Consider the following 22,415-nt stretch of genomic DNA (forward strand, 5'->3'; position numbering starts at 1 on the left):
AGAAGCGAAACTTTATAAAAATTTCAAAAATAACAAAATTTTACACAAGAATTATTATTCTAAGTTTTATTGCATAAAAATTATTATTTTTTAACAAAAAATTAAAAAAAAACTTTTTTTTCATGTTTTTGTCAAAAAAAATTTTCAAGGTATTTTTAACAAAAAAATGATAACTATTTTTGAAATTTTTATAAAGTTTCGCTTCTTTTGAGACCCAACATGACAAACTTTTGAAAAACTTTTTTTGCCTTCAGTTTAGGGTCTTGTTGCAAGTTTCAGACTTGAGGTGGCCCCCCTAAATCTCATTCAATTTTGAAAAAATTTAACAGGGTGTCTTGTGAGAACCAACAGAAAGTTTTAAGAATAGGGACAGATCAATTTTTGAGTGTATGGGGCGTTGGATGCACCCTAACATACGTATATATATTATAATATACGTATATATCTATACTAATATACTAATATACGTATATACTATAATATACTAATATACTAATATACGTATATATCTTATTCAGACCTTGACTAGTTCTTAGTCTATCCTACATAAATAGATTTGATTGGATTTAAACCTGATGATTGAGATGAGCAAGGCTATAAAACTCTGTTAAAGTTAAAGCAGCCCAAATACTCCCATTACTAAACTGGTAGTTACTATACTTTTGAGATTTAAATCTTTTTGAAATCAAAAATTGTTCTTTGGTGTTGTATTAATTTTTGTTTACAGTTAGTTGTAAGTAATATTATGAGATTCTATTAGGTAATTGCAATGAGGGGTCAAAATAGGTGCAAAACATTGGCACCCTTTAGACTATTTCCAAAACCTACTAGAGGGGGGCAACCATCTGTTATTCATTTTTTCAAAAAAAAACAATCAACAGATGGTCATAAAAAAGGTCAGAGAAGCATTGATGCTTTTTTTTTTTTTTTTTTCTTTACCTTTTATTTAAGTTATGCTTGTTATTTAATATTTGTATACTTATTTATACTTATTGTAGTTATTTCTTGTTGTATATGCAAAATTTATTTTGATTCAAATTAATGAAACTTTTTTGTTGTCAAGGTTGTAACTTTGGCAATGGTCTTTTTTTATTTGTTTTTTTCTCTGTTTGACTGTTTTTATCTTTATCATTATTTATATAAATATGGAAATCGTTTTGTTTGTTTCCATTGACATTTTTATTTATACTTTTTTTTGTCTTGATATTTGTTGTAGTATTCACAATTTTTTCTTTGAGCTTTTCTTCTTTTACGTCTTCTTTTTTTTTTATAGTCAAGTTGACAATTGTTTCTTCATTATGTCTCACTTTAAATGTGCCTTCTAATACAAATTCAGGTAGTTTTTTTTTCCATTTTTCTGTTATGAGTTTTATTTCATTTTCAATCTTTAATTCTTCTTCACTTAAATTTGTTTTTCTAGAGTGAACTCTTGCAGCTTTCATTTTAAGAGAACATAGTTCATAAATTGCTCCAAAAAAAAGTAGAAAAAGAATCATACATGCACTACAAATTAATACATTTTTATAAATACCAGATTGAGTTGTAAACAAAATATTTGCTTCAATTATTGGGTTTGATATATCTGGCAAGTTGTTAAACTTTTTATAAACAAAATCATTGATCAAATCTTTCTGGTAGTCTAAATACTCATTAAATAAGTCATATAGAAATTCATCATATATTGCAACCCCATAATATGACTGGTCAACATCATCAATTACATTTCTTATAAACAAGTTATTATCTGATTTTTTCATATGGGTCTGGAGCTGGTTTTTTGCAGTGTAAGAATCTACTAGGAATCCGCTGATTGGTTTATTTACATCTATAACTTTTTCAATTAACTTGTCTACTGTATCCATGTAATGCTGTTTTGCATTTCCTTTCATGAGAAGTACTTTTTCAAAAATATGATTGTTTAATATGCCAATATCTCCGCTATTTACTGAGGCTTCATATCGTTTTGATACATCATTAATTGCTGTTGTTAGAGCTGCAGTCATTAGTGCTGTTATTGTGATGCCACAAAGTATCCAAAACATTGCATATATTTTTGCTATATGACCTTTTGGGGAAATATCACCATAGCCAACAGTTGTCATAGAGACAAATGCCCACCAAAATCCTAAAAAATTATTTAATAAACAAATTCATATAACAATGAAGCTTGTGTGTGTGTGTGTTTGTGTTTGTGTGCGTGTGTGTGTGTGTGTGTGTGTGTGTGTGTGTGTGTGTGTGTGTGTGTGTGTGTGTGTGTGTGTGTGTGTGTGTGTGTGTGTGGATTATTTTATTATTATTTTTAATTGTTATAATAATTTTTCATTTCTATATAACTTCATAATTTAATTATAATTGAGAAAGGTATTTCAATTTTTTAATGAGATTTAAGTTTTAATAACCACTTGGTTCTTAGTAATTTTTAATAACAATTAAAACATTAATTTTTAATAACCATTAAGATATCAATTGTTAATGGCTATTAAGATAATAGGAAAATTTAACTGAGTTTGTTACAAGTTACCAATTGATTTTATTTGAATTTTGTTTTAAATTAAAAAAAAAAACTATTTTAATTAAATAGAAAAAAAATTTAATGATGAAATTTGAGTTTTTCATAGTCTGAAGCAAGTATTTTGGTAAAGGTATTTTAAGGTCATAGTGAATTTTGTCTGAATATTTAACTTCATTGAGTTTGGTAATTCATAACAGTTGCTTTTTTAACAGGTTGATCATCAGCAACATGTCAAAAAAGTACAACATAATTAAAAATAGTTGCAGAATCAGGAATATGACTCTGCAACTATTTTTAATTATGTTGTACTTGTTGAGTTTCATCTGAAGCTTTACTTTTATCTTTTGCATTTCTTTATTTGACTTTTTGGCCTTATTTTCTTGCTTTAGGTTCTGGAGTAGCTTAGAGCCTGTCTTTAAGTCTTTCTATGAAGTGTTGCAATATTTGATACTTTTGAGCAAAAGTATGGGTAGTAACCAATTTATGATTAATTGACAAAAAATGGACTAAATGTTGCTGATGATCAACATGTTAAAAAAGCAACTGTTATGAACTATGCAAACTCAATGAAGTTAAATATTTAGACAAAATTCACTATCACCTTGAAATAATTAGAACAAAGAATACATAAAAATGGTTCAAGAGAATAAATGAAGAACACGTTTAGATATAGTCGGGTGTGGAACAAACTTACTACGACCCATATTGTATGGGTCATGACAGTTAGTTTTATTTATTTTAATTTTTTTTTTAAACCTAATTCTTTCCCATCAAGGCTGCAAACTATTATTGGGAGTGAATTAGATTAAAAAACCACTATTAAATTGGGAGTTACTAATATAAACCGCAATCTACAGATTTGATAATTTATTCAAGCGCATTTTGTTCCGAAGAGTTTTAGTACATGACTTTTTTATTTGTTTATATAATTGATCTCTAATGCAAACAAAAAAATCAATTGCGTCATGTACTGAAACTCTTAGGAATAAAACACGCTAGAATAAATTATCACACCTGTAGATCGCAGCATATATTATGCTGACTTTTAAGCCTACAATAAAACAGAGTAGGCGAGCTTTTTTTTTTTTTTTTTTATAATTCAACTCCCCAAGGCCGAGAAGGGCACTACAGATGAGGAGGCTACTTGTGGTTATAACCCTCTCTCAACTCTCTAACTCCGAAACACGAACCTTGACGAACAAGGCCGCTGCGCAGAGAAATAAGTTAAGCGCGGTACTATCAGTTATTAGATTAGAATCAGTTATTAGAGTTATTAGATAATGTTTAAAATTAAAAATCTATGGTTGAAATTAAATTTAGTATAAGATAGTGAAAAAATAGTTTAATTACTCATTGTACTCACATTTGAGGATTTGGGGAAAGGGGTAATTTTTTGTGGGTATTTTGGCTCCCAGGTTCCAATTACTGCAATTTTTTGCAAAACATTCTCATTTGACATTAGCATAAACATACTTAAGTTTGGAGTTTGCATTAAAAATATGGTATTATGGAGTATCAGAAAATCTATACATTCAATCTTGGGACCTTTCCCATTTTTCTTAATGGCGGATTTTTGAATGTTTGATAACTCTTATTATCTAGTAATTTTGTAATTTTTTTAAACCATTAAAATTACAATTGGATACCCAGACTTGGACAAGAATGATGTGCAATCAAACTTTATTGCTGACCACACAAATAATTTTTTTTGTTGTCAGCTTGACCATGATTGTTTAGATGTTTAAAAAAATTAAAAAAACTAAATAAAAAAGAAAATAATTCCTTATAAAAAAAAACATGTATAAGCTCCAACTCAAAGCAGAAATTACTTTTTTTTACAATTTTAATTGCATTTGAAGTAATTTACTTTGAAGCTTTTTTTTTGAAATTTTTTATTAAAGTTACGCATCTACTGATTCTAATGATTGTTTAAAAAATTAACAAATTGTATTAAAATTATTGAAAAGTAAAATTAAATTATTGATAAGAAAAAATACATATTTTTAAATCATACAAACAATTTTTTCTAAAAATTAAAAAAACGTATTGTTTAAAAAATTAATGTAGTCTTTTTAAAATAGTAATTTGAAATCATTTCATGCTCTGATTAGTAAGTCAAGTTTAAAAAATAAAAGTTTTTTAACTTTTTAAGTTTTTTAATTCTTTGTAACTTTTAAGTTTTTTTAATTCTTTGTGAAAACAGAAACAAAAAAAAAGTAGAGCAATTAAATCATTCAATTGTGACGCAAAGATTCAATTTAACTTAATCATTATTTAAAGTAACTTAAAAAAATAATGTTTTAAAATTTTTAAAGAAGACATGGAGAAATAATTTTAAACGTTAAAATTTATAAAAAATAGATGCTTACATAAAAAAAACACTTAAAAAAGTATTTTTTGTTAATTTACACTAATTGGGTTTATTTTAATCAATCGTTATAATTAATTTTGTATTTTATGTAAAGCCTTTGCGTAAGATTTAAGCTTTAGAAAAGATCTACAGTTAAAAGTTATTTATAACGTAATGATTTTTTTAATTGGATTTAAATTGTTAAAACATCAAAACAGCCATGATCAAACTGTAAAAAAAAAATTATCAGTTTGGTCAGTTAAAGCATGCAATCACATGCCATTTCTGTTCAAGCCTGGATACCCTTTCCAAAAACAATAAAATACCTTGCAAGAACCTGTCATGTTTTAGCAAGCCCCAAATTTTAAAGTGTGTGATTTCAGCTTATGATTTTTAGACTAAAAAAAGATTTTCCTCAGTTTTTTTGATTTTGAAAGGATGTGTCGCAAATTTGATTGTCGAAAATGTAAAAAAGGAGTAGTGTCGCAAATTGTCGCATGATTGATTGTCGAATTACAAAATAAGGAAAAATATCGCAAATGAATTTAATGAATATTGTCGAAAACAAAAAAATAGAATAGTGTCGCAAATGAATCTAAGGAATAGTGTCAAAAACATAAAAAAGGAATAGTGTTGCAAATAGTAAACACGGAATAGTGTCGCAATAGGAAAAACCGAATAGTGTCGCAAATAGTGAAATCAGAATAGTGTCGCAAATAGTAAAAACAGAATAGTGTCGCAAATGAATCTAAGGAATAGTAATTACTATTTGCGACACTATTTCGTTTTTACTAATTGCGACACTATTTCATTTTCACTATTTGCAACACTATTTCTTTTTTATGTTTTCGATACTATTCCTTAGATTCATTTGCGACACTATTCTTTTTTTTTTGTTTTCGACAATATTCTATTTTACTATTTGCGACACTATTCCATTTTCACTATTTGCAACACTATTCCTTTTTTTTGTTTTCGACACTATTCCGATTTTACTGTTTGCAACATTATTCCTTTTACTATTTGCGACACTTACTTTTTTTGTTTTGTTTTTGAAACTAATCATAAAATTCATTTGCGACACTGTTCCTTTTTTTTTTTTGTGATATTAGGTCTTTTTAATAAATTCGACATTTCCTAAAATTCATTTTTTGACATTATTCCTGTCACCCTTTGAAATTTCTACCTATACTTCCCTAATGTAAAAGAAATTTAGGATGCAATTGTTTCATTATCTTTAAATTTATTTTAAAAATTACAAAATCCTAATAATGATTTTCAAAGTGTTAAAAGGTAAAAAGTTTGACCTTAAATGTTTTGACCATAACTCAGGAACTACAAATATTTAGAAATAGAAATTTTACAGGCTTCTTTTTTACCCTAACAGCATACTATATAAAAAATTGAGCGTGATTGAATAATGTCACTTTTGAGCATTACCTGGTTTTCTCAGAAAATGGACTGGGTTGTTTGAAATGCGCACTTTTTTGTTCATTTTAGTAAATCAAATGACGTAATATTTTATAATTTAACATAACATTTTATAATTTAATTAAATTTTATTAATTTAAATAAGTTTAATATAATTAAAATTTATTTAATTAATTTTATTAATAACCTATAAAGCAGTTTTTTTCAGTAATATTACTTGAAAATTAGGAATGGCTAAATCCTGAACATTTTTTAATCCTGGGATTTCGGGATTGAAAAACTTGTCTCTGAGAAATCCTGGGATTGAGTTGAAAACAAAAATGCAATCACAGCAGATTAAGCGAAGAAATTACTTTTAAATATTTATTAAACACTTATGAATGTTTAATGATAATGTAACTAAAATAAAGGTACTTCCATATCAAATCAACAGGCTTATGTCACCCCATGTTTTAAATTTTGCTTTTCTTTTAATATGTTATATGTTTATGAAAATAAGAAAATCTGTAATTTGGAACCTGCAACCTCTTACGGTTCTTGAGATAATCAAGGTACAATTTTCTTATTTATGCTTCTTATTACACTTTTTTTGTTGTTAAATCACAATATTTTATGAACCAAATGAGGTATCATCCTGAAATTTTGTACATAAACAATCTTCCACATGGCGGATACAAATTTCAATTTGAAAATTTTTTTGACCACCATGGTTACATGTAAATTAGATAATAAAAGCATATGTTTTGGGTCTTTCGATGGTCAAAATGGTGATGAAACCTTGATAATTTCTTTTGAGGCATTGTTATAACTTACAATATAGGTATAAAACATCACTATTAATAAAAAATATATTACTGCATTTTTTAACTTTTCTAAATGCAGCCTTTAAAATAAAACTTTTACATATGCTGAGTCAGCATAAAGTTTATTGCTAACTTATTTATGACAAAATTAGCTATATCTTAGTTTTATGTTGTAAAAAGTTATTGTTAAAGTCTTTTTGCAATAAATTTATAACTTATTTATTTTGTTTATTACTTTTATAATTTATTTTTTTATGTGCCTAGGTAGGCTCAAAGAATGGGGATGAGGGGAGGATAATGAGACTTTTTCCCCTCCCCTCCCCCTCTCCCCAAAAAAAATTAATTATATTTTCCAAATTAAATATTTTTCCAAAATTGAAAATTTTGTTTTATTAAAAAATTTTCTTATAGGCTTTTTGGAGGCCTTATGGAGCAATAATTAGAAAAATATATTACTGCATTTTTTAACTTTTCTAAATGCAGCCTTTAAAATAAAACTTTTACATATGCTGAGTCAGCATAAAGTTTATTGCTAACTTATTTATGACAAAATTAGCTATATCTTAGTTTTAAGTTGTAAAAAGTTATTGTTAAAGTCTTTTTGCAATAAATTTATAATTTATTTATTTTGTTTATTACTTTTATAATTTATTTTTTTATGTGCCTAGGTAGGCTCAAAGAATGGGGATGAGGGGAGGATAATGAGACTTTTTCCCCTCCCCTCCCCCTCTCCCCAAAAAAAATTAATTATATTTTCCAAATTAAATATTTTTCCAAAATTGAAAATTTTGTTTTATTAAAAAATTTTCTTATAGGCTTTTTGGAGGCCTTATGGAGCAATAATTAGAAATAGTATTTTTATTTATTGAAGCTAAGTTTTTGTAAAAGACCAACATTTTTTAAGTATAGAAACTTTACTAAGCTGTAATCCAAATGCATTTATAAAAGACATTTTTTTTTCTTTTATAAATAAAACCTTTTATTTCCTCATTATTATATTTTTTCTTCTGATTTCATGTTGTAAATATTAGTTTCCTGTTACTTTGCAGAATTTTTAAATTTACTTAACTAATTAATAAATGTTAAATGATTACTACATGATCTGTAAATAAAGTAAAAATTAATTACTCTTTAATCATGTATAAGAGGAAGTCATTTAATGTACAGGCAACACATGCAAAATAGACTAATATTGATTAATTTAAAAGAACCTTATGTAGCATTTAAATCTGAACACTTTAATTTAATAGTTGGATTTTTAAAGTTTTGCAGCCTTCGCCCAAGATGGTGTGTAACCACAAACTTGTCTAGCACTCACAGTGTTAGTGTCTGTATCTATCATCAGAATATTAAGTTGTTAACTGATGTTCTTAAAATTGACAAAGACTGCAGAGATTTAATAGGAATGATTGTTTGCAATCGGGATAATCTAGAGTGCATGTTACATCTATGTCTACTATGTTCTGCTATTACTGCTTTTAAGGAATTTTTAACAGTAAAATTTGACAATAGTAATAAAGAAATAAAAATTAACCAATGGCAAGGTACTGATAGAACTACACTGATCAATCAAAAAATCAATATTGAAGATGTTATTAACCTTATATGCAATAAAATAGATAAGCTTACAACTCATTCATTTATAGCTAAAAGTCAGACCAAGTTCCTTAAAGACTGCAAAGAGTTATTAAATCACAATGAGTGTATAATATTGAGTGACTTTACAGAGAACTTTCAATTTATTGTTTATTATGAGGTGCAAAGTTATCACTGGAATAAAACAAAATGTACACTTCATTCTATTATTATATACTATAAATCAAATGGTAAACTGATATTTAAGTCATTTTGCTTTCTTTCTGATGACGTTGAGCACGATGTATACTTTGTATTTAAAATACAACAGCTCATTATCATTTACATTAAAGCAAACATTCTACAAATTAGTAATATTAAATAATTCACTGATGGATGTGCAGCACAATATAAAAACTTTAAGAACTTTATTGATCTTTGCCATCACAAAGAAGGCTTTTATATTGATGCTGAATGTTTTTTTTTTTGTGTGACAAACCATGGTAAATCTGCTTGTGATGGTTTTTGGATCACAGTAAAGAGACTAACTGCACAAGTCAGTTAAAAAGGACAATGACTGGACAGATTTTAGATGTAGTTAAGATGTTTGAATTTTGTGTAACCAATATAAAAAACATTCAATTCATTTTGGTTTATAAAACCGAAATGAAGTTCAATCATCATTACATCCAAGGTTTACTATGGGAAGGACCTTGCCAGGAACAAGATGCTTTCACTATTTTATACCAATTAATTAATGTAGAATTTCTTTTAAAAGGATGAGTCAACTAACTGATGTTCAGACATTTCAATCTTGTGTAGATACTAAATGAGCTGGTTGTGCAGCAGGTTATTTATAATCATATGGATTGCAAGTATGACAATTTTTGGTGGATTGGAATTATAACCAAAAAAGATGAAAAAGAAGGAGATTATAAACTTCAATTTATGCATCCACATGGTCCCAGTCCAAATTCTTTTTGACCTGTGTGGGAAGATATGTGCTGGGTCCCATCAAATCATGTTTTATGTACCAATGATCTGCCATCTACAACAAATGGTTGCATATATTAAATTTCAGAAACTGAGTTAGAAAAAATTATTGAAAAAAACAATAAAGGTTTATAGTAAAATTTCTAACACTAATATTTTTACATTTGTATGTTATTTTTTTAAATTTAGTTGAGATTTTATGAGAGTATGTGTAATTGGCTCAATTTGGCTACAAAATTCTCCTAGTCACTTGTCTTTATGTTTTTAACAAAAAAAAAAAAAAAAAAAAAAAATAGGGAAAGGGGGTTGGTAAAATGCTTATGGTGGTACAACACGAAATATTTTCTGAAAATTGAAAAAAGAGTTATTTTTTGATATTTTGCTCATTTGATAAGCAATTTATTGTAGATTAATAATATAAAAAGCTTATTCTTATTTTTTAATTTTTTGTTATTTAAAAAAAATTTATATAAGAATGACAAGAATATTTAATCTTCTTTTGCGCTTTTCTCTGTTTTCAAATTTTGCAAAACATTGTCTGATTGTAAACATGATAGCATGAGAAGCATAAGTGCAAATCACTTAAAATTTTCAGGAAAAGTTTATTATGCTATTTTCTAGGGAACAACATTTTGAAGTTTTTAAATTCTGCTCCAATCTTTTTTTTTTTAATTTTAAGGTCTAAAAAATTTTCTTTTTTTTTACTTGATGTGAAAAAATTGGCTTTTTCATCTACTTTGAAAATCTTAAAATCCAAATGTCAATACCTTACCTTACATGTCTAGAATATAAATAAAAAGTTTCATGGATTTTGTGTTAATATATTTCAAGTTATCGTGTTTTGAATAGACCCATTAAAATGAATTTTTTTTGATAAATTCAAGGCAAAGTAATTGAGGTAAATTAAAATGAAGTAAGTAAAATAGCATTCTAAATGAATGTAATTTTTATTGATATAAAGTTAACCTTTTTTTAACTTTGAGTGTTTTTGAATATTTGGTAGTGTACCACCTTAATAACCCCCTCCCCTTTAGACCATGAGCCCTACCCAGGTCATAAAAAGAAAGTATAAGTTTATTATTGCCCTCAAAAAGACTTTAACAATAACTTTTTACAACATAAAATTAAGATATAGCTAATTTTGTCATAAATAAGTTAGCAATAAATTTTATGCTGACTCAGCATATGTATTTATTTAAAAGGCTGCATTGAAAAATGCAGTAACATATTTTTTATTTATAGTGATGTTTGATACCTATATTGTAAGTTATAACAATGCCTCAAAAAAAATTATCAAGGTTTCATCGCCATTTTGACCGTCAAAATACCCCAAAATATGTGCTTTTATTATCTAATTTTTATGTAATTATGGTAGTCAAAAAAATTTTCAAATTGAAATTTGTATCCGCCATGTGGAAGATTGTCTATGTACAAAATTTCAGGATAATACCTCATTTAGTTCATAAAATATTGCTATTTAACAACAAAAAAGTATTTTGCAAAAAATGCTGAGTTAGCATAAATAAGATAATTAAATCCTGAATATCTCAAGAACCGTAAGGGGTTGGAGGTTCAGAATTTCAGATTTTCTTAATTTTTATAAGCACTACAACATATAAAAACATTAGCAAAATCCAAAACATGGGGTGACATTTTTTGTATTTTTCTGCTGATTTGACATTATCCATAATTAGTTTCTTAATGAAAATAAGTAAACAAAATTATAAAACAATTTGATAACTAGATAACCTTATGTAAAAAAATTAAAAAAAGCATGAATTTAAGTTATATATTTATGAATTAATAGCCTCAATAACTGTCATTTAATCAAGTCAAATTGCTTGTCAAAAGTTTGATTTTTTTTCTTCTTGCTGGAGGTCACTCTTGTTGGGACTTCATTCTTGTTGGACTTCACTGTTGTTGGATATACTCCAGTAAATGTTTAAATAAAGTCTAAAAGATGGCTTAGGAGAAGTTTAAAATCTGCATTCATTTTTTTAATGTATGCAGATTTTAAACTCAGTATGTATTGCTATTGACCATATATTGTTTTTTTGTTTTGTTTTTAAGTAAAATCCTGAAATCCTGCAAAATTTTAGTAGACTAATTACAAGATTCCCTAATAAAAATGGTAATTGTTATAATCAAAACATGTTAATAAAGTTCTAAAGTTTTTATTAAACTTATTTGTAAATTTGATGATGATGATGGTAATGATTTTATTTACTAAGACATTTTAATGCATGATATTAATTATTATACATTAGTTTTTAAACTTTAAATTTTTAAATCCAGCATTAAAACAATGAACTCAATAGTCCAAACAAAGTCTAACTCCTAGTTGTTATTTTTCTATCTAGATAACCTATGAAGTAATAAAAAGTTATTTTAGTCTAAGGGAAAAAATTTATAGTTATTATGTCAATCTAACAAAAATATATAGTTGTTATCTAACAGTAAAATATTGTTGCAATTGAACAACAATATACTGTTGCAATCTAACAACAATATATTGTTGCAATCTGACAACAATATAATGTTGCAATCTAACAACAATTTATTGTTGCAATCTAACAACAATATACTGTTGCATTCTAACAATATATTGTTGCAATCTAACAAGACAACCTTATCTAACAACAATATATTGTTGTTTTAGTAAATAACTGCATCATCATCTACAGTAAGTAATATTCTTTTTGTTTTTTTAGCATTAAAAAGATTCTTGAAAAAAGTTATTGGATTCTAAATTTTATTTTTTACAAAAATGTGCAGCACATAAAAAAAGAAATAATAAAAACTTTTTATTTAATTAAATTAATATTTTCACCTTCAAATGATCCAGGTATAAATCTTCGTGGCAATTGTTCTTTATTATACCAGGTATCTAAATACCACATAACTACACCTGATGTAAAAGCTAACATTATTGATACTCCAAATAAAGGCCAGAGATTGTAAATAGCAATTAATACATCACGTGCAAATAGTTGTGGTGGAATGCTTAGTGTTGTAATAAACATCGCTGTTGATAGTTTGATAATAGGAATAGTTGAAGGACTTCTGGTAGTGTTGACTCTGTTTGGTGCTCCTTGTGTAAACATGGGGAAAACAATATCGCTTTTTATTTTTGTATTTACATCAGTTAGTTGAGATCGGTTATCCACTTTATTGAATACTATCTGTAAACAGTTTCCACAGCATTGTGACAAACCGGCTGAAATTATTTGTGTTAAGATTGCTTCAAAAGGCCAGTAGTTTTTACTAAAAGTATTATCATCCGTAAATGGGGGCATGCTAAAGTAAGATATTGTAATACTTTTTTTGCAAATTGCTTTAATGTCGCTTGAACAGTTTCGCTCCCATGAAATTTTGTTTTGTTCAATTAAATCTCCATCAAATAAAAAGTCTAGATTGCATCTAGGTTTGTATTTGAGACTTTTCACTGTTGAAAAAACCAATAGAAGCAAAAAAATCATTGATTATTTTTAAATGTTCAATTAAAGAAAAATATTTTTAAATTTTTGCAAAAGTATTTTTTTAAGATTTTTTTATTTCAATTAGATTTGTATTTTATTTTTCACTCTTTAAAGTAAGTTCAAAAGTAAAGTTTAATTTTTAATTTAATTTAAAGACATTTTCTGTAAGTTATGAATTAACTTTCTTGTTAGCGATGAATTATTAATAACTTTAGTCTATAGTTGATACTAATCATTACTTCCATTATTATGATGTCACAATGTTAATTAAAAAATGTAGAGATTTTTTAAAATGTTTTTTATTTTTTATTTTAAAAGGTGATTTTTAAGTATAGTGATAATATTAGTAATAATAATAACATTAATAATATTCAATGTAAGAGTAATAACATCTAATAACAATAATAATGCATTATAAATAAAGCTGACTTTTTGTTTTAGAGATCTGAGTGTTTTAACTATGACAGCATCACTGTGAAAAATTTACAATTCTTTTTTTACAAAACTTTACAATTTCCCTTTTCTTCTCACTTGTTTGAAAAATCATGATATGAAATTTTATATTAATAGTTCATTAAAAGATAGTTAACCTTGGAAAATTTTTTTTTTTTCCTTTTTAAAAAAAAGTTATTTTGCATTGGGTATTGTTATTAATAATAGTAATATATTTTTGTAAGTTTTATTATGAAGGCTCTAAATTGTATTGGTTAGTTTTAATTTGTAAAATTCTCTAAAATTGTGTTGATAAGAAATTTTGTAACTATTTAACTGATAAAAATTGACTTATAATGTATTTAAATTTTTTTGATATTTATTACTTATTTTTGTCGGTATTTTTTATTCATTGTTATAATTTATTTGTTGTTATTTTTTTGTATTATTGCTTTACTGTTCAAAAACATTATTTGATACCTTTATCAAAAAATATATTAAAAAGGATTTTTATATGTATTAAAGTAAAATTATCATCATCCTCATCTTTATCATCATTGTCCTCCTCATCATCATCATCATTCACACATATATATATATATATAAATATGTATATATATATATATAATATATATATATATATATATATATATATATATATATATATATATATATATATATATATATATATATATATATATATATATTAGTGATGTACTGATAACACTTTTTTGGCCGATGCCGATGGATAGGAAAAGGCCGATGCCGATACCAATGAATTAACTAATTATTAAAGTTTTGAAGATATAAAGCCATAGAGCTTTAAATTGGGTAAATCTTTTCATGTAATCCATACTGGTAAACAAATACTTGGACCCAAATAAATAAACTTGCCTGTAAACAAAGTCAAAATAAATAATTTTTCTAAAAATTCTAAGCGATGCATAAAGTTTAGATTATTTATTATTTAATAATTATCAAAATGCAGGATAAAAGTATTAAAATCCCATCGGTAATGCATATCGGTAAATTAATAAAAAAAGGCCGATGCCGATACCGATTGGACAAAAAGTGGCCCATTAAGCCGATGCCGATTAATCGGTACATCACTAATATATATATATATATATATATATATATATATATATATATATATATATATATATATATATATATATATATATATATATATATATATATATATAAGGCATGCTATCGAAAAAATCTGCCCACCCTTCTTGATCAAAAAAGGATGTAAGAAAGCTTAAATGTATATAAATCAATATATTTCTAAAAAATTAAGATTGTGAAGACATATTATTAGGAAAAAAAACAAAAAAAAAATTAAGTTCTACAGAAAATTCTGACTTTCTTTTTGATGCCTCCCATAAGTTTCTGGACAGAGTGATTTTTATAAGTTTTAGCAGCGTAATCCCATTTTTTCTTCAAATCTGTAGCTGATTTTACTGTTTTTCCACTTAATTTCAATTTCTTTTTTATGATGGCCCAATATTTTTCAATAGGACGTAATTCGGGGCAGTTTGGAGGATTCATCTTTTTTAAAACCAACATCACTCCATTATCATCGTAAAACTTTCGAGCATCTTTTGAGTAATGTATTGTGGCTAAATCAGGCCAAAACAATACTGAAGTACTTCTATGAGCTTTAATTAGTCGTTTTATACAAGAAAGACAACATTTCACATATTCCGAAGATTTCATTGTGCCTAAACAAACATGAATTGGCGATTTTTTGCCGCAAGAGCAAAGTGCCTGCCAAATCATCAATTTTTTCGAAAATTTATCAGTCATTACATACTTGTATTTATCACTCACATTTCCTCGTATTTTAGAAGCATAGTAGCACTGCCCAGGAATTTGTTTAAAATCCATTTTAACATAAGTTTCGTCATCCATCAAAATGCATCCATTATGTTTTGTTAACAAGTTGTCATATAACTTTCGAGCTCGACTCTTTGCGGTTGAATTTTGTTTATCGTATATATATATATATATATATATATATATATATATATATATATATATTTGGGTGGTTCAAAAAACAACATGTTTGAAAAATATCTGCAGCTTGCACATAAATGTGTTCTATATAATAAAAAAACACTGGATTTAAAAGTTTTTGAATAAAAAATATTTTCAGGGGTGCCTCAAGACCCTTGCACATTTAATTAGTCCCTAATATTATTAAAAAAAAATTTTTTCAAAAGTATGTCTTGTTGGGTCTCAGAAAAAACGAAATTATATGAATATTTCAAAAATTTTATAAAAAAAACCTTAAAAAAATAATTATAACTAAAAAACATTTTTAAAATGCAAATTTTTCAATTTTAGTTAAAAATTGTATTTTCTAGGTAGTAAATCTAAATTAATTTTTTTTATAAAATAATGATTATTTTTGAAATTTTAATATAATTTTGTTTCCTTTAAGACTCAACAAAACATACATTTGAAAAACTTTTTTTTGTTAATATTAGGGAATAATTAAATGTTCAAAGGTCTTGAGGCACCCCTAAAAATATTTTTTATTCATAAAACTTTTAAATCCAGTGTTATTTTAACATATAGAACACATTAATGTGCAAGCTGCAGATTTTTTTCAAAGGTGTTATTTTTTGAACCACCCTAGTGTATAGGGTGTTAACAACTAATGAAACTGTAAAAAATGAGGTTTCAACAACTGGGAAACCTTTACAGAGCAAGCCTAAATGCATCAGACATCTCCATTTCAGTTGTTTTGAGAAATGGATTGAGGCAACAATTAGGATAAAAAATGAACAAGCTGTTGATCAAGGAGTTATCTAACAAATTAATAAGGAAGCAAAAAAGTGGAGAAGCATTTATAAGAAAACTGTGTCAGTGATTATATACTTGGCAGACATAATACTGCATTAGTGTACATAATACTGCATTAGTGTACATAATATTGCATTAGCGTACAGCTTTGATGAGCGCGGAAGCTCATCAAAACTATACACTAAAAATAATGGGAACTTCCTTGGTCTCATCCAATTATATGGTCTATTTTGATCCAATATTGATAGAGGATTTACAGTAAATTAAAGATGGAGAAAGACGTTCAAAAATGCTAAGTGTCAATATTCAAAACAAAGTCATTAACCTCTTAGCTTTCCATGTAAATTGTTGCAATTTGAAAAGTTGTTCAAGCTTGAATATCAGCAAAATAACGAGCCTCATTTACATGCTGCAGCTGCCACAGCTTGAACGTAGTTATATCAGGTGGAGCTAAATCATTACTGAAGTCTATATTACTGTTTGGAGTTATTCAAAGAATCTATAAAAAATTTTCTGCATCAATCAAGCGTTGGTCACTTCCCTAGCAAAAAATTCTGTTTTCTCTCCCCTAATTGACACAATTGAATCATCAAAAGACAGAATGGACAAGTTTTCCAAATACGAGTCAAAGTGAGGATTCCTATTTGACCTGAAAAAACCAAAAGCCAAAATTAAATAGGATTATAAAATGTTACAAGCACACCTGACTGTGAAAAAGTATTTCATATATAAATGAGGAAGAACTGAACAATGAAAATTTTACATATCAGCTTGATATCTACTGTTTTTGACAAATGGTGTGAGCAGAAGCAGAAGGCAGCCAGAAAAACACTATCACCATTAGAAGCACTCAATATAATCAAAAACACCAACAGAAAAGACCTTTTTACTAACCGTGGATAATACTATGCATATTATAACAATTCTTGAATCAAATGTATTTATCCTTGTGGTAGGTGATGTATTGGTATTGGTGGCAGCACAAAAAGTTTATCTACTAGACTATTACTGAAGAGAGGGGGTGTGGCAACTACGTTACCAACCCTAGGGATAACCATGAATATATATATATGCATATATATATATATATATATATATATATATATATATATATATATATATATATATATATACCCATTCAATATCAATATAATTTTACATTGTTTTTATATAAGTTAAATTTAGCTGAATTTTTTTAGCTCAATTTCTAAAATCAATAAAATATGAAATACCCTAATAGATAAAATATAAAATACATCTACATATTCCAGAATCGAATCTTAAATCTTATAAAAGTTAGTTTTTTTCCTATTGCAACTATTCATTAAAACATTGAATTAAACTGTTAAAGAGCAATATCTTTTTTTCATATTTTTTCTAATATTTTAGCAGGCAAAATTTCAGTTTTAAAATTATTAAAAAATTCATTGCAACATCTTGTAAAAATTTTTTACTTTAAAAGTTGAGTTTTTGTTCAAATAATAAAAATAATAAAAGCATGAGTTTTTGTTTAAATATTTTTGACAACTACTTATTAAAAACTATATAATTAATTATATTTTATATAATTAATTTAGTTTATATAATTAATTAAGTTAGTATAATTAATAAAGTCTATATAATTGATTTAGTTTAACTACCCAGTAGGGGTAAAAGAGTAGTATATAGTAGTATTAGTATATAGTAGTAGGGCTTAAAGGGTATATTTTGCTGGCTGGATGTTCATAAGAGGTCCTTAGGAAAATGTGCTTCCACTGATTCCTTTTTAAAAACTGAAATTTCTATGTCTACGATTATCAGAGTAATAACATTTAAATAGTGCTAAAAGATTTATTTAAAGATTTAGTGGTTTAGACCAATTAATTTGTTAAGCAATATGTGATGGCTATCAGCATTATTTCTCTGGTGTTGATAGATTTATAATATCATCCAAGTTTTTCACTTTCTTCTGTCTATATAATATAATTTTATAATATAACTTTAAATCAAGTTATAAACTCCTAAAGAGTTGTTTATTGGTTTTCATTTAGCTCTTTTTTGTTTAAAAGTTCAGCATATGGTAAACACTTTCAATTTTATTTCAAAACAAAATAATCAATAAAATTACAATAAATTAACTTCTGTCAAATGCTTGTTTCTACTAATGAGTTTGTGAAAGAAGTTTCATTAAGTAAACTGTCTCTACTAATGAGTCTACGTGAAGAATTTTCATTAGATAAACTTGCTTGTTTCTACTGATGAGTCTGTGTGAGGAAGTTTCATCAGATAAACTGTTTGTTTCTACTGATGAGTCTGTGTGAAGAAGTTTCATTAGATAAACTACTGATGAGTCCGTGTGAGGAAGTTTCATTGACAAAGATAATTAAAAAAAAATTGTTAATTAAAATTGTTGATATAATTGTTAGTTATCAAACTGATTAATAATTTTTATTTTTTTTTGTCAGCGACTTTATCGATTTTAAAACTTTTATGCCTCATTAGAATCATTTTTCTGTCCAACAAAAAGTCTTGAATAACTTGTCTAAAATTGCTTGGTTGGTCAATACGAGCTACAGCTTTTTCAAAAATATTTTTTTTAAATTATATATTTTATAAGCTTTCTTTTCTTTTTGTATTTTATTAGCTACTTCATAAATTTTATATTTGATATATATATATATATATATATATATATATATATATATATATATATATATATATATATATATATATATATATATATATATATATATACAGGGTGCGGAAAAAGTTCCCGTACAAAAATATAACCAGCAAAAGTATACAAGAAGAGAAACAAATACCACTTTAATTAAAATTAAATAATACTAAAAGAAGGAATACAAAAGAATACTATAAACACACTATAGATTGAAAGAAAACACCATACAGAAAATTTTTTAAATTATACTTTTGTACGGGAACTTTTTCTGCACCCTATATATATATATATATATATATATATATATATATATATATATATATATATATATATATATATATATATATATATATATATATATATATATATATATATATATATAGTAGAAAGTAAAACTATGTGATTTTCACAACTTTATTTATATATGTATATATATATATATATATATATATATATATATATATATATATATATATATATATATATATATATAGTAGAAAGTAAAACTATGTGATTTTCACAACTTTATTTATATATGTATATATATATATATATATATATATATATATATATATATATATATATATATATACACACACACATATATATATATATATATATATATATATATATATATATATATATATATATATATATATATATATATATATATATATATATATATATATATATGAGTGTGTGTATATGTATATATATAGTAGAGAATAAAACTACGTAATTTTCACAACTTTAAGTTTCATGCTGTTGCAATCATCAGGTGAAATACAAATATAGTTTTTTCGTTAAAAAAAATAATATACAGTTGAAACTAGTTAAATAAAACTATACAGAAAAAACTATTGTTACAACCACATGAATCTAATCTTCAGGTTTGTTGTTGTTTAATAGAAATTTATTTTTGTGATAACATTTGGAAATCAAATCCGTTTTTATTAAGTAGCTCTTCAGCATTTTTATAAAGTAAAATTATTAGTTTTTCATATAAACAATGTAAACATTTTTTTTTAGTATTGTTGTAAGGAGGGTTTTTTTTAAGGAAAGATCCAAGTAATTCTGGTGTTTCTTTTGGTTTTTCCCTAGTTTACCATATATATTTTAAGAGGGTGCACAATGATTTAGAAACACTTGAAATTTGGCCAAAATATAGATTTTTGAGTAGCGAAATTTAAACAATGTTATTAACTATTTTCTACAGTTTCTTATATTTCTAACGGTATAAAAAAATAAGTACTGAAATAATAGATTTAATTGTTAATTTTTGTTTGAAAATGACCGAAAACAGCTCTTTTTTATTGTTAAAATTTTATCATTATTAAAACTTAATTTTCTCCCTAAATACAAAACCTTTTATTTTAGTTTTCATTGTATACAAAAATTTATCTTAATTTATAAAAAAATGTAAATATGTATTGATACATCTTATAAAAAATGCGTTTAAAAAATGCAATTTTTATGAGTTTAAACTGATTTTTATAGTGATTTTTAACTGATTTTAAGATAAATTTATTTATTACTTTTGTATACAATGAAAATTAAAATGAAAGGTTTTGTATTTAGGGAGAAAATTAAGTTTTAATATTGATAAAATTTTAACAATAAAAAAGAGCTGTTTTCGGTCATTTTCAAACAAAAATTAACAATTAAATCTATTATTTCAGTACTTATTTTTTTATACCGTTAGAAATATAAGAAACTGAAGAAATTAGTTAGCTAATAACATTGTTTAAATTTCGCTACTCAAAAATCTATATTTTGGCCAAATTTCAAGTGTTTCTAAATCACTGTGGGGTGGCTGCATTTAAAGTTTTAAATGATTGCTTGTGGTTTGCATATCTCTTTTTCCACACGCCCTCTGATAAACCAATGTATGCTTTGCTGGGTGTGTTTGGGAAGATGTTATACATTTGTAAATTATGTTTGTTGCTCTACAATATTTATTCAGTCGGCAGATTTCTTTTTGTTTGCAATTGCATAGGAGATTTTTAGTCAGGATTTTTTGAATTTATTTTTTTGTTGTGACTTTTCATGATTTTTGAAATGTTGTTTGAGCAGCTGTAGCTAACTTTTGTGGTGTTTCAATTGAATAGTTTATGCAATGGGTTTGAAGGTGGGAAATACTTATCTATTAATTGTAAAATGATTTGGCCAACATTGGTAGAGACACTTTTATTTTAGGGTGGGTTAAACCAAATTATATTCCTTTTTCTTTTGGGGTGTCTTATCTTTTGGGTTTTACTTTACGTTAAGTTGTTAAAACTGTTTTGTTTAAGTGTTTCTTCGTATTCTGTTTTTGATGAGTTAAATATTTTTTCATTGGAAGAAATTAGGGATTTTTTTGAAGATTAAAATTTATGTCAAGACGCTGTTTCGATTGGTTTGAATCTCTATTTGGAATCCGATGTTTTTAAATATCTCAATTTTATTTTTTCTCACTTTGTCTCACTGTGCGGTAGTTTTTTGGGCATCAATTTCTCACTTTGTCTAACTGTGCAGTAGTTTTATTACCATCAATATGTCGTTTTGGTAAAGACCTGTATCATTTTAAGTAATGGTTTTGGATAAAGAGTCTAGAATGTATAAACCCACCAGTTCACATACTTCGGCTCCGTCAAAACATCCCATTGACTCTAATTTTTTTATTGCTGATTTCAGTGTGTTGTTTTTCAAATATTAAAGCCTTGTTTAGTATGTCTTTTGTGATATCTGGGTAAAATTCATTGGTATCGAATTGTATAAACACAGTGTTGCTTGTCGCTTATGTTTGTAAACCATTTGATTACTTCAGCGGTGTTTTTTCATTGGTTTAGTTTTAATTTCTTTTTTATTTCTTTGTTGATTTTATCTAACTATGTTTTGTTGACAATGCCAAGTTCACTTTTTGCTGGATTTAATAGGCTGCAAGGTTTTTGATTATCAAAGTTATTTTTTAATGTAATGAATACTTCTGATTCGGTGATTATATTGATTTGTTTGTTTATATTGAGTTTAGTTGCTATGCTTTTTGCTTCGAGGTTGATTGAATTTTCTAGATTTATTGGGGATTTATTTTTATGTTTTTTTGATGTTTATGCAAACCACAAGCAATCATTTACAAATAAAAAACTTTAAATGCAACCACCCTCTCAAAACATATATGAATAACTATGATAAAACTGAAAAAAAATACCAGAATTAACTTGACTTATCCTAAAAAAAGCCTTTGTACAACAAAAAAATGCTTACTTTGTTTATATGTAAAACTAATAGTTTTACTTTATAAAAATGCTGAAGAGCTACTTAATAAGAAAAACAGAGTTTATGAATGTTGTCACGAAAATAAATTTCTACTAAACAACCACAAACCTGA

The 22,415-nt window shown here is 25.8% G+C and overlaps 2 protein-coding genes across 3 annotated transcripts in view; one reads left to right on the forward strand and one right to left on the reverse strand.

Moving 5' to 3' along the window:
• Nucleotides 1-22,415, forward strand: part of LOC100203104 (uncharacterized) — a 62,772-nt gene that overhangs the window by 4,856 nt on the left and 35,501 nt on the right. The window lies entirely within an intron of this gene.
• LOC101238360 (uncharacterized) lies at nt 509-13,288 on the reverse strand. Its single transcript, XM_065816603.1, has 2 exons — nt 12,495-13,288; nt 509-2,125 (listed from the first exon to the last, which is right to left on the reverse strand). Exons 1-2 carry the CDS (start codon nt 13,141-13,143, stop codon nt 1,059-1,061), a joined length of 1,716 nt encoding a protein of 571 aa, XP_065672675.1. The 5' UTR covers nt 13,144-13,288; the 3' UTR covers nt 509-1,058.

This window comes from Hydra vulgaris, chromosome 13, assembly GCF_038396675.1.
Source record: "Hydra vulgaris chromosome 13, alternate assembly HydraT2T_AEP".
Taxonomy (NCBI): Eukaryota; Metazoa; Cnidaria; class Hydrozoa; order Anthoathecata; family Hydridae; genus Hydra; species Hydra vulgaris.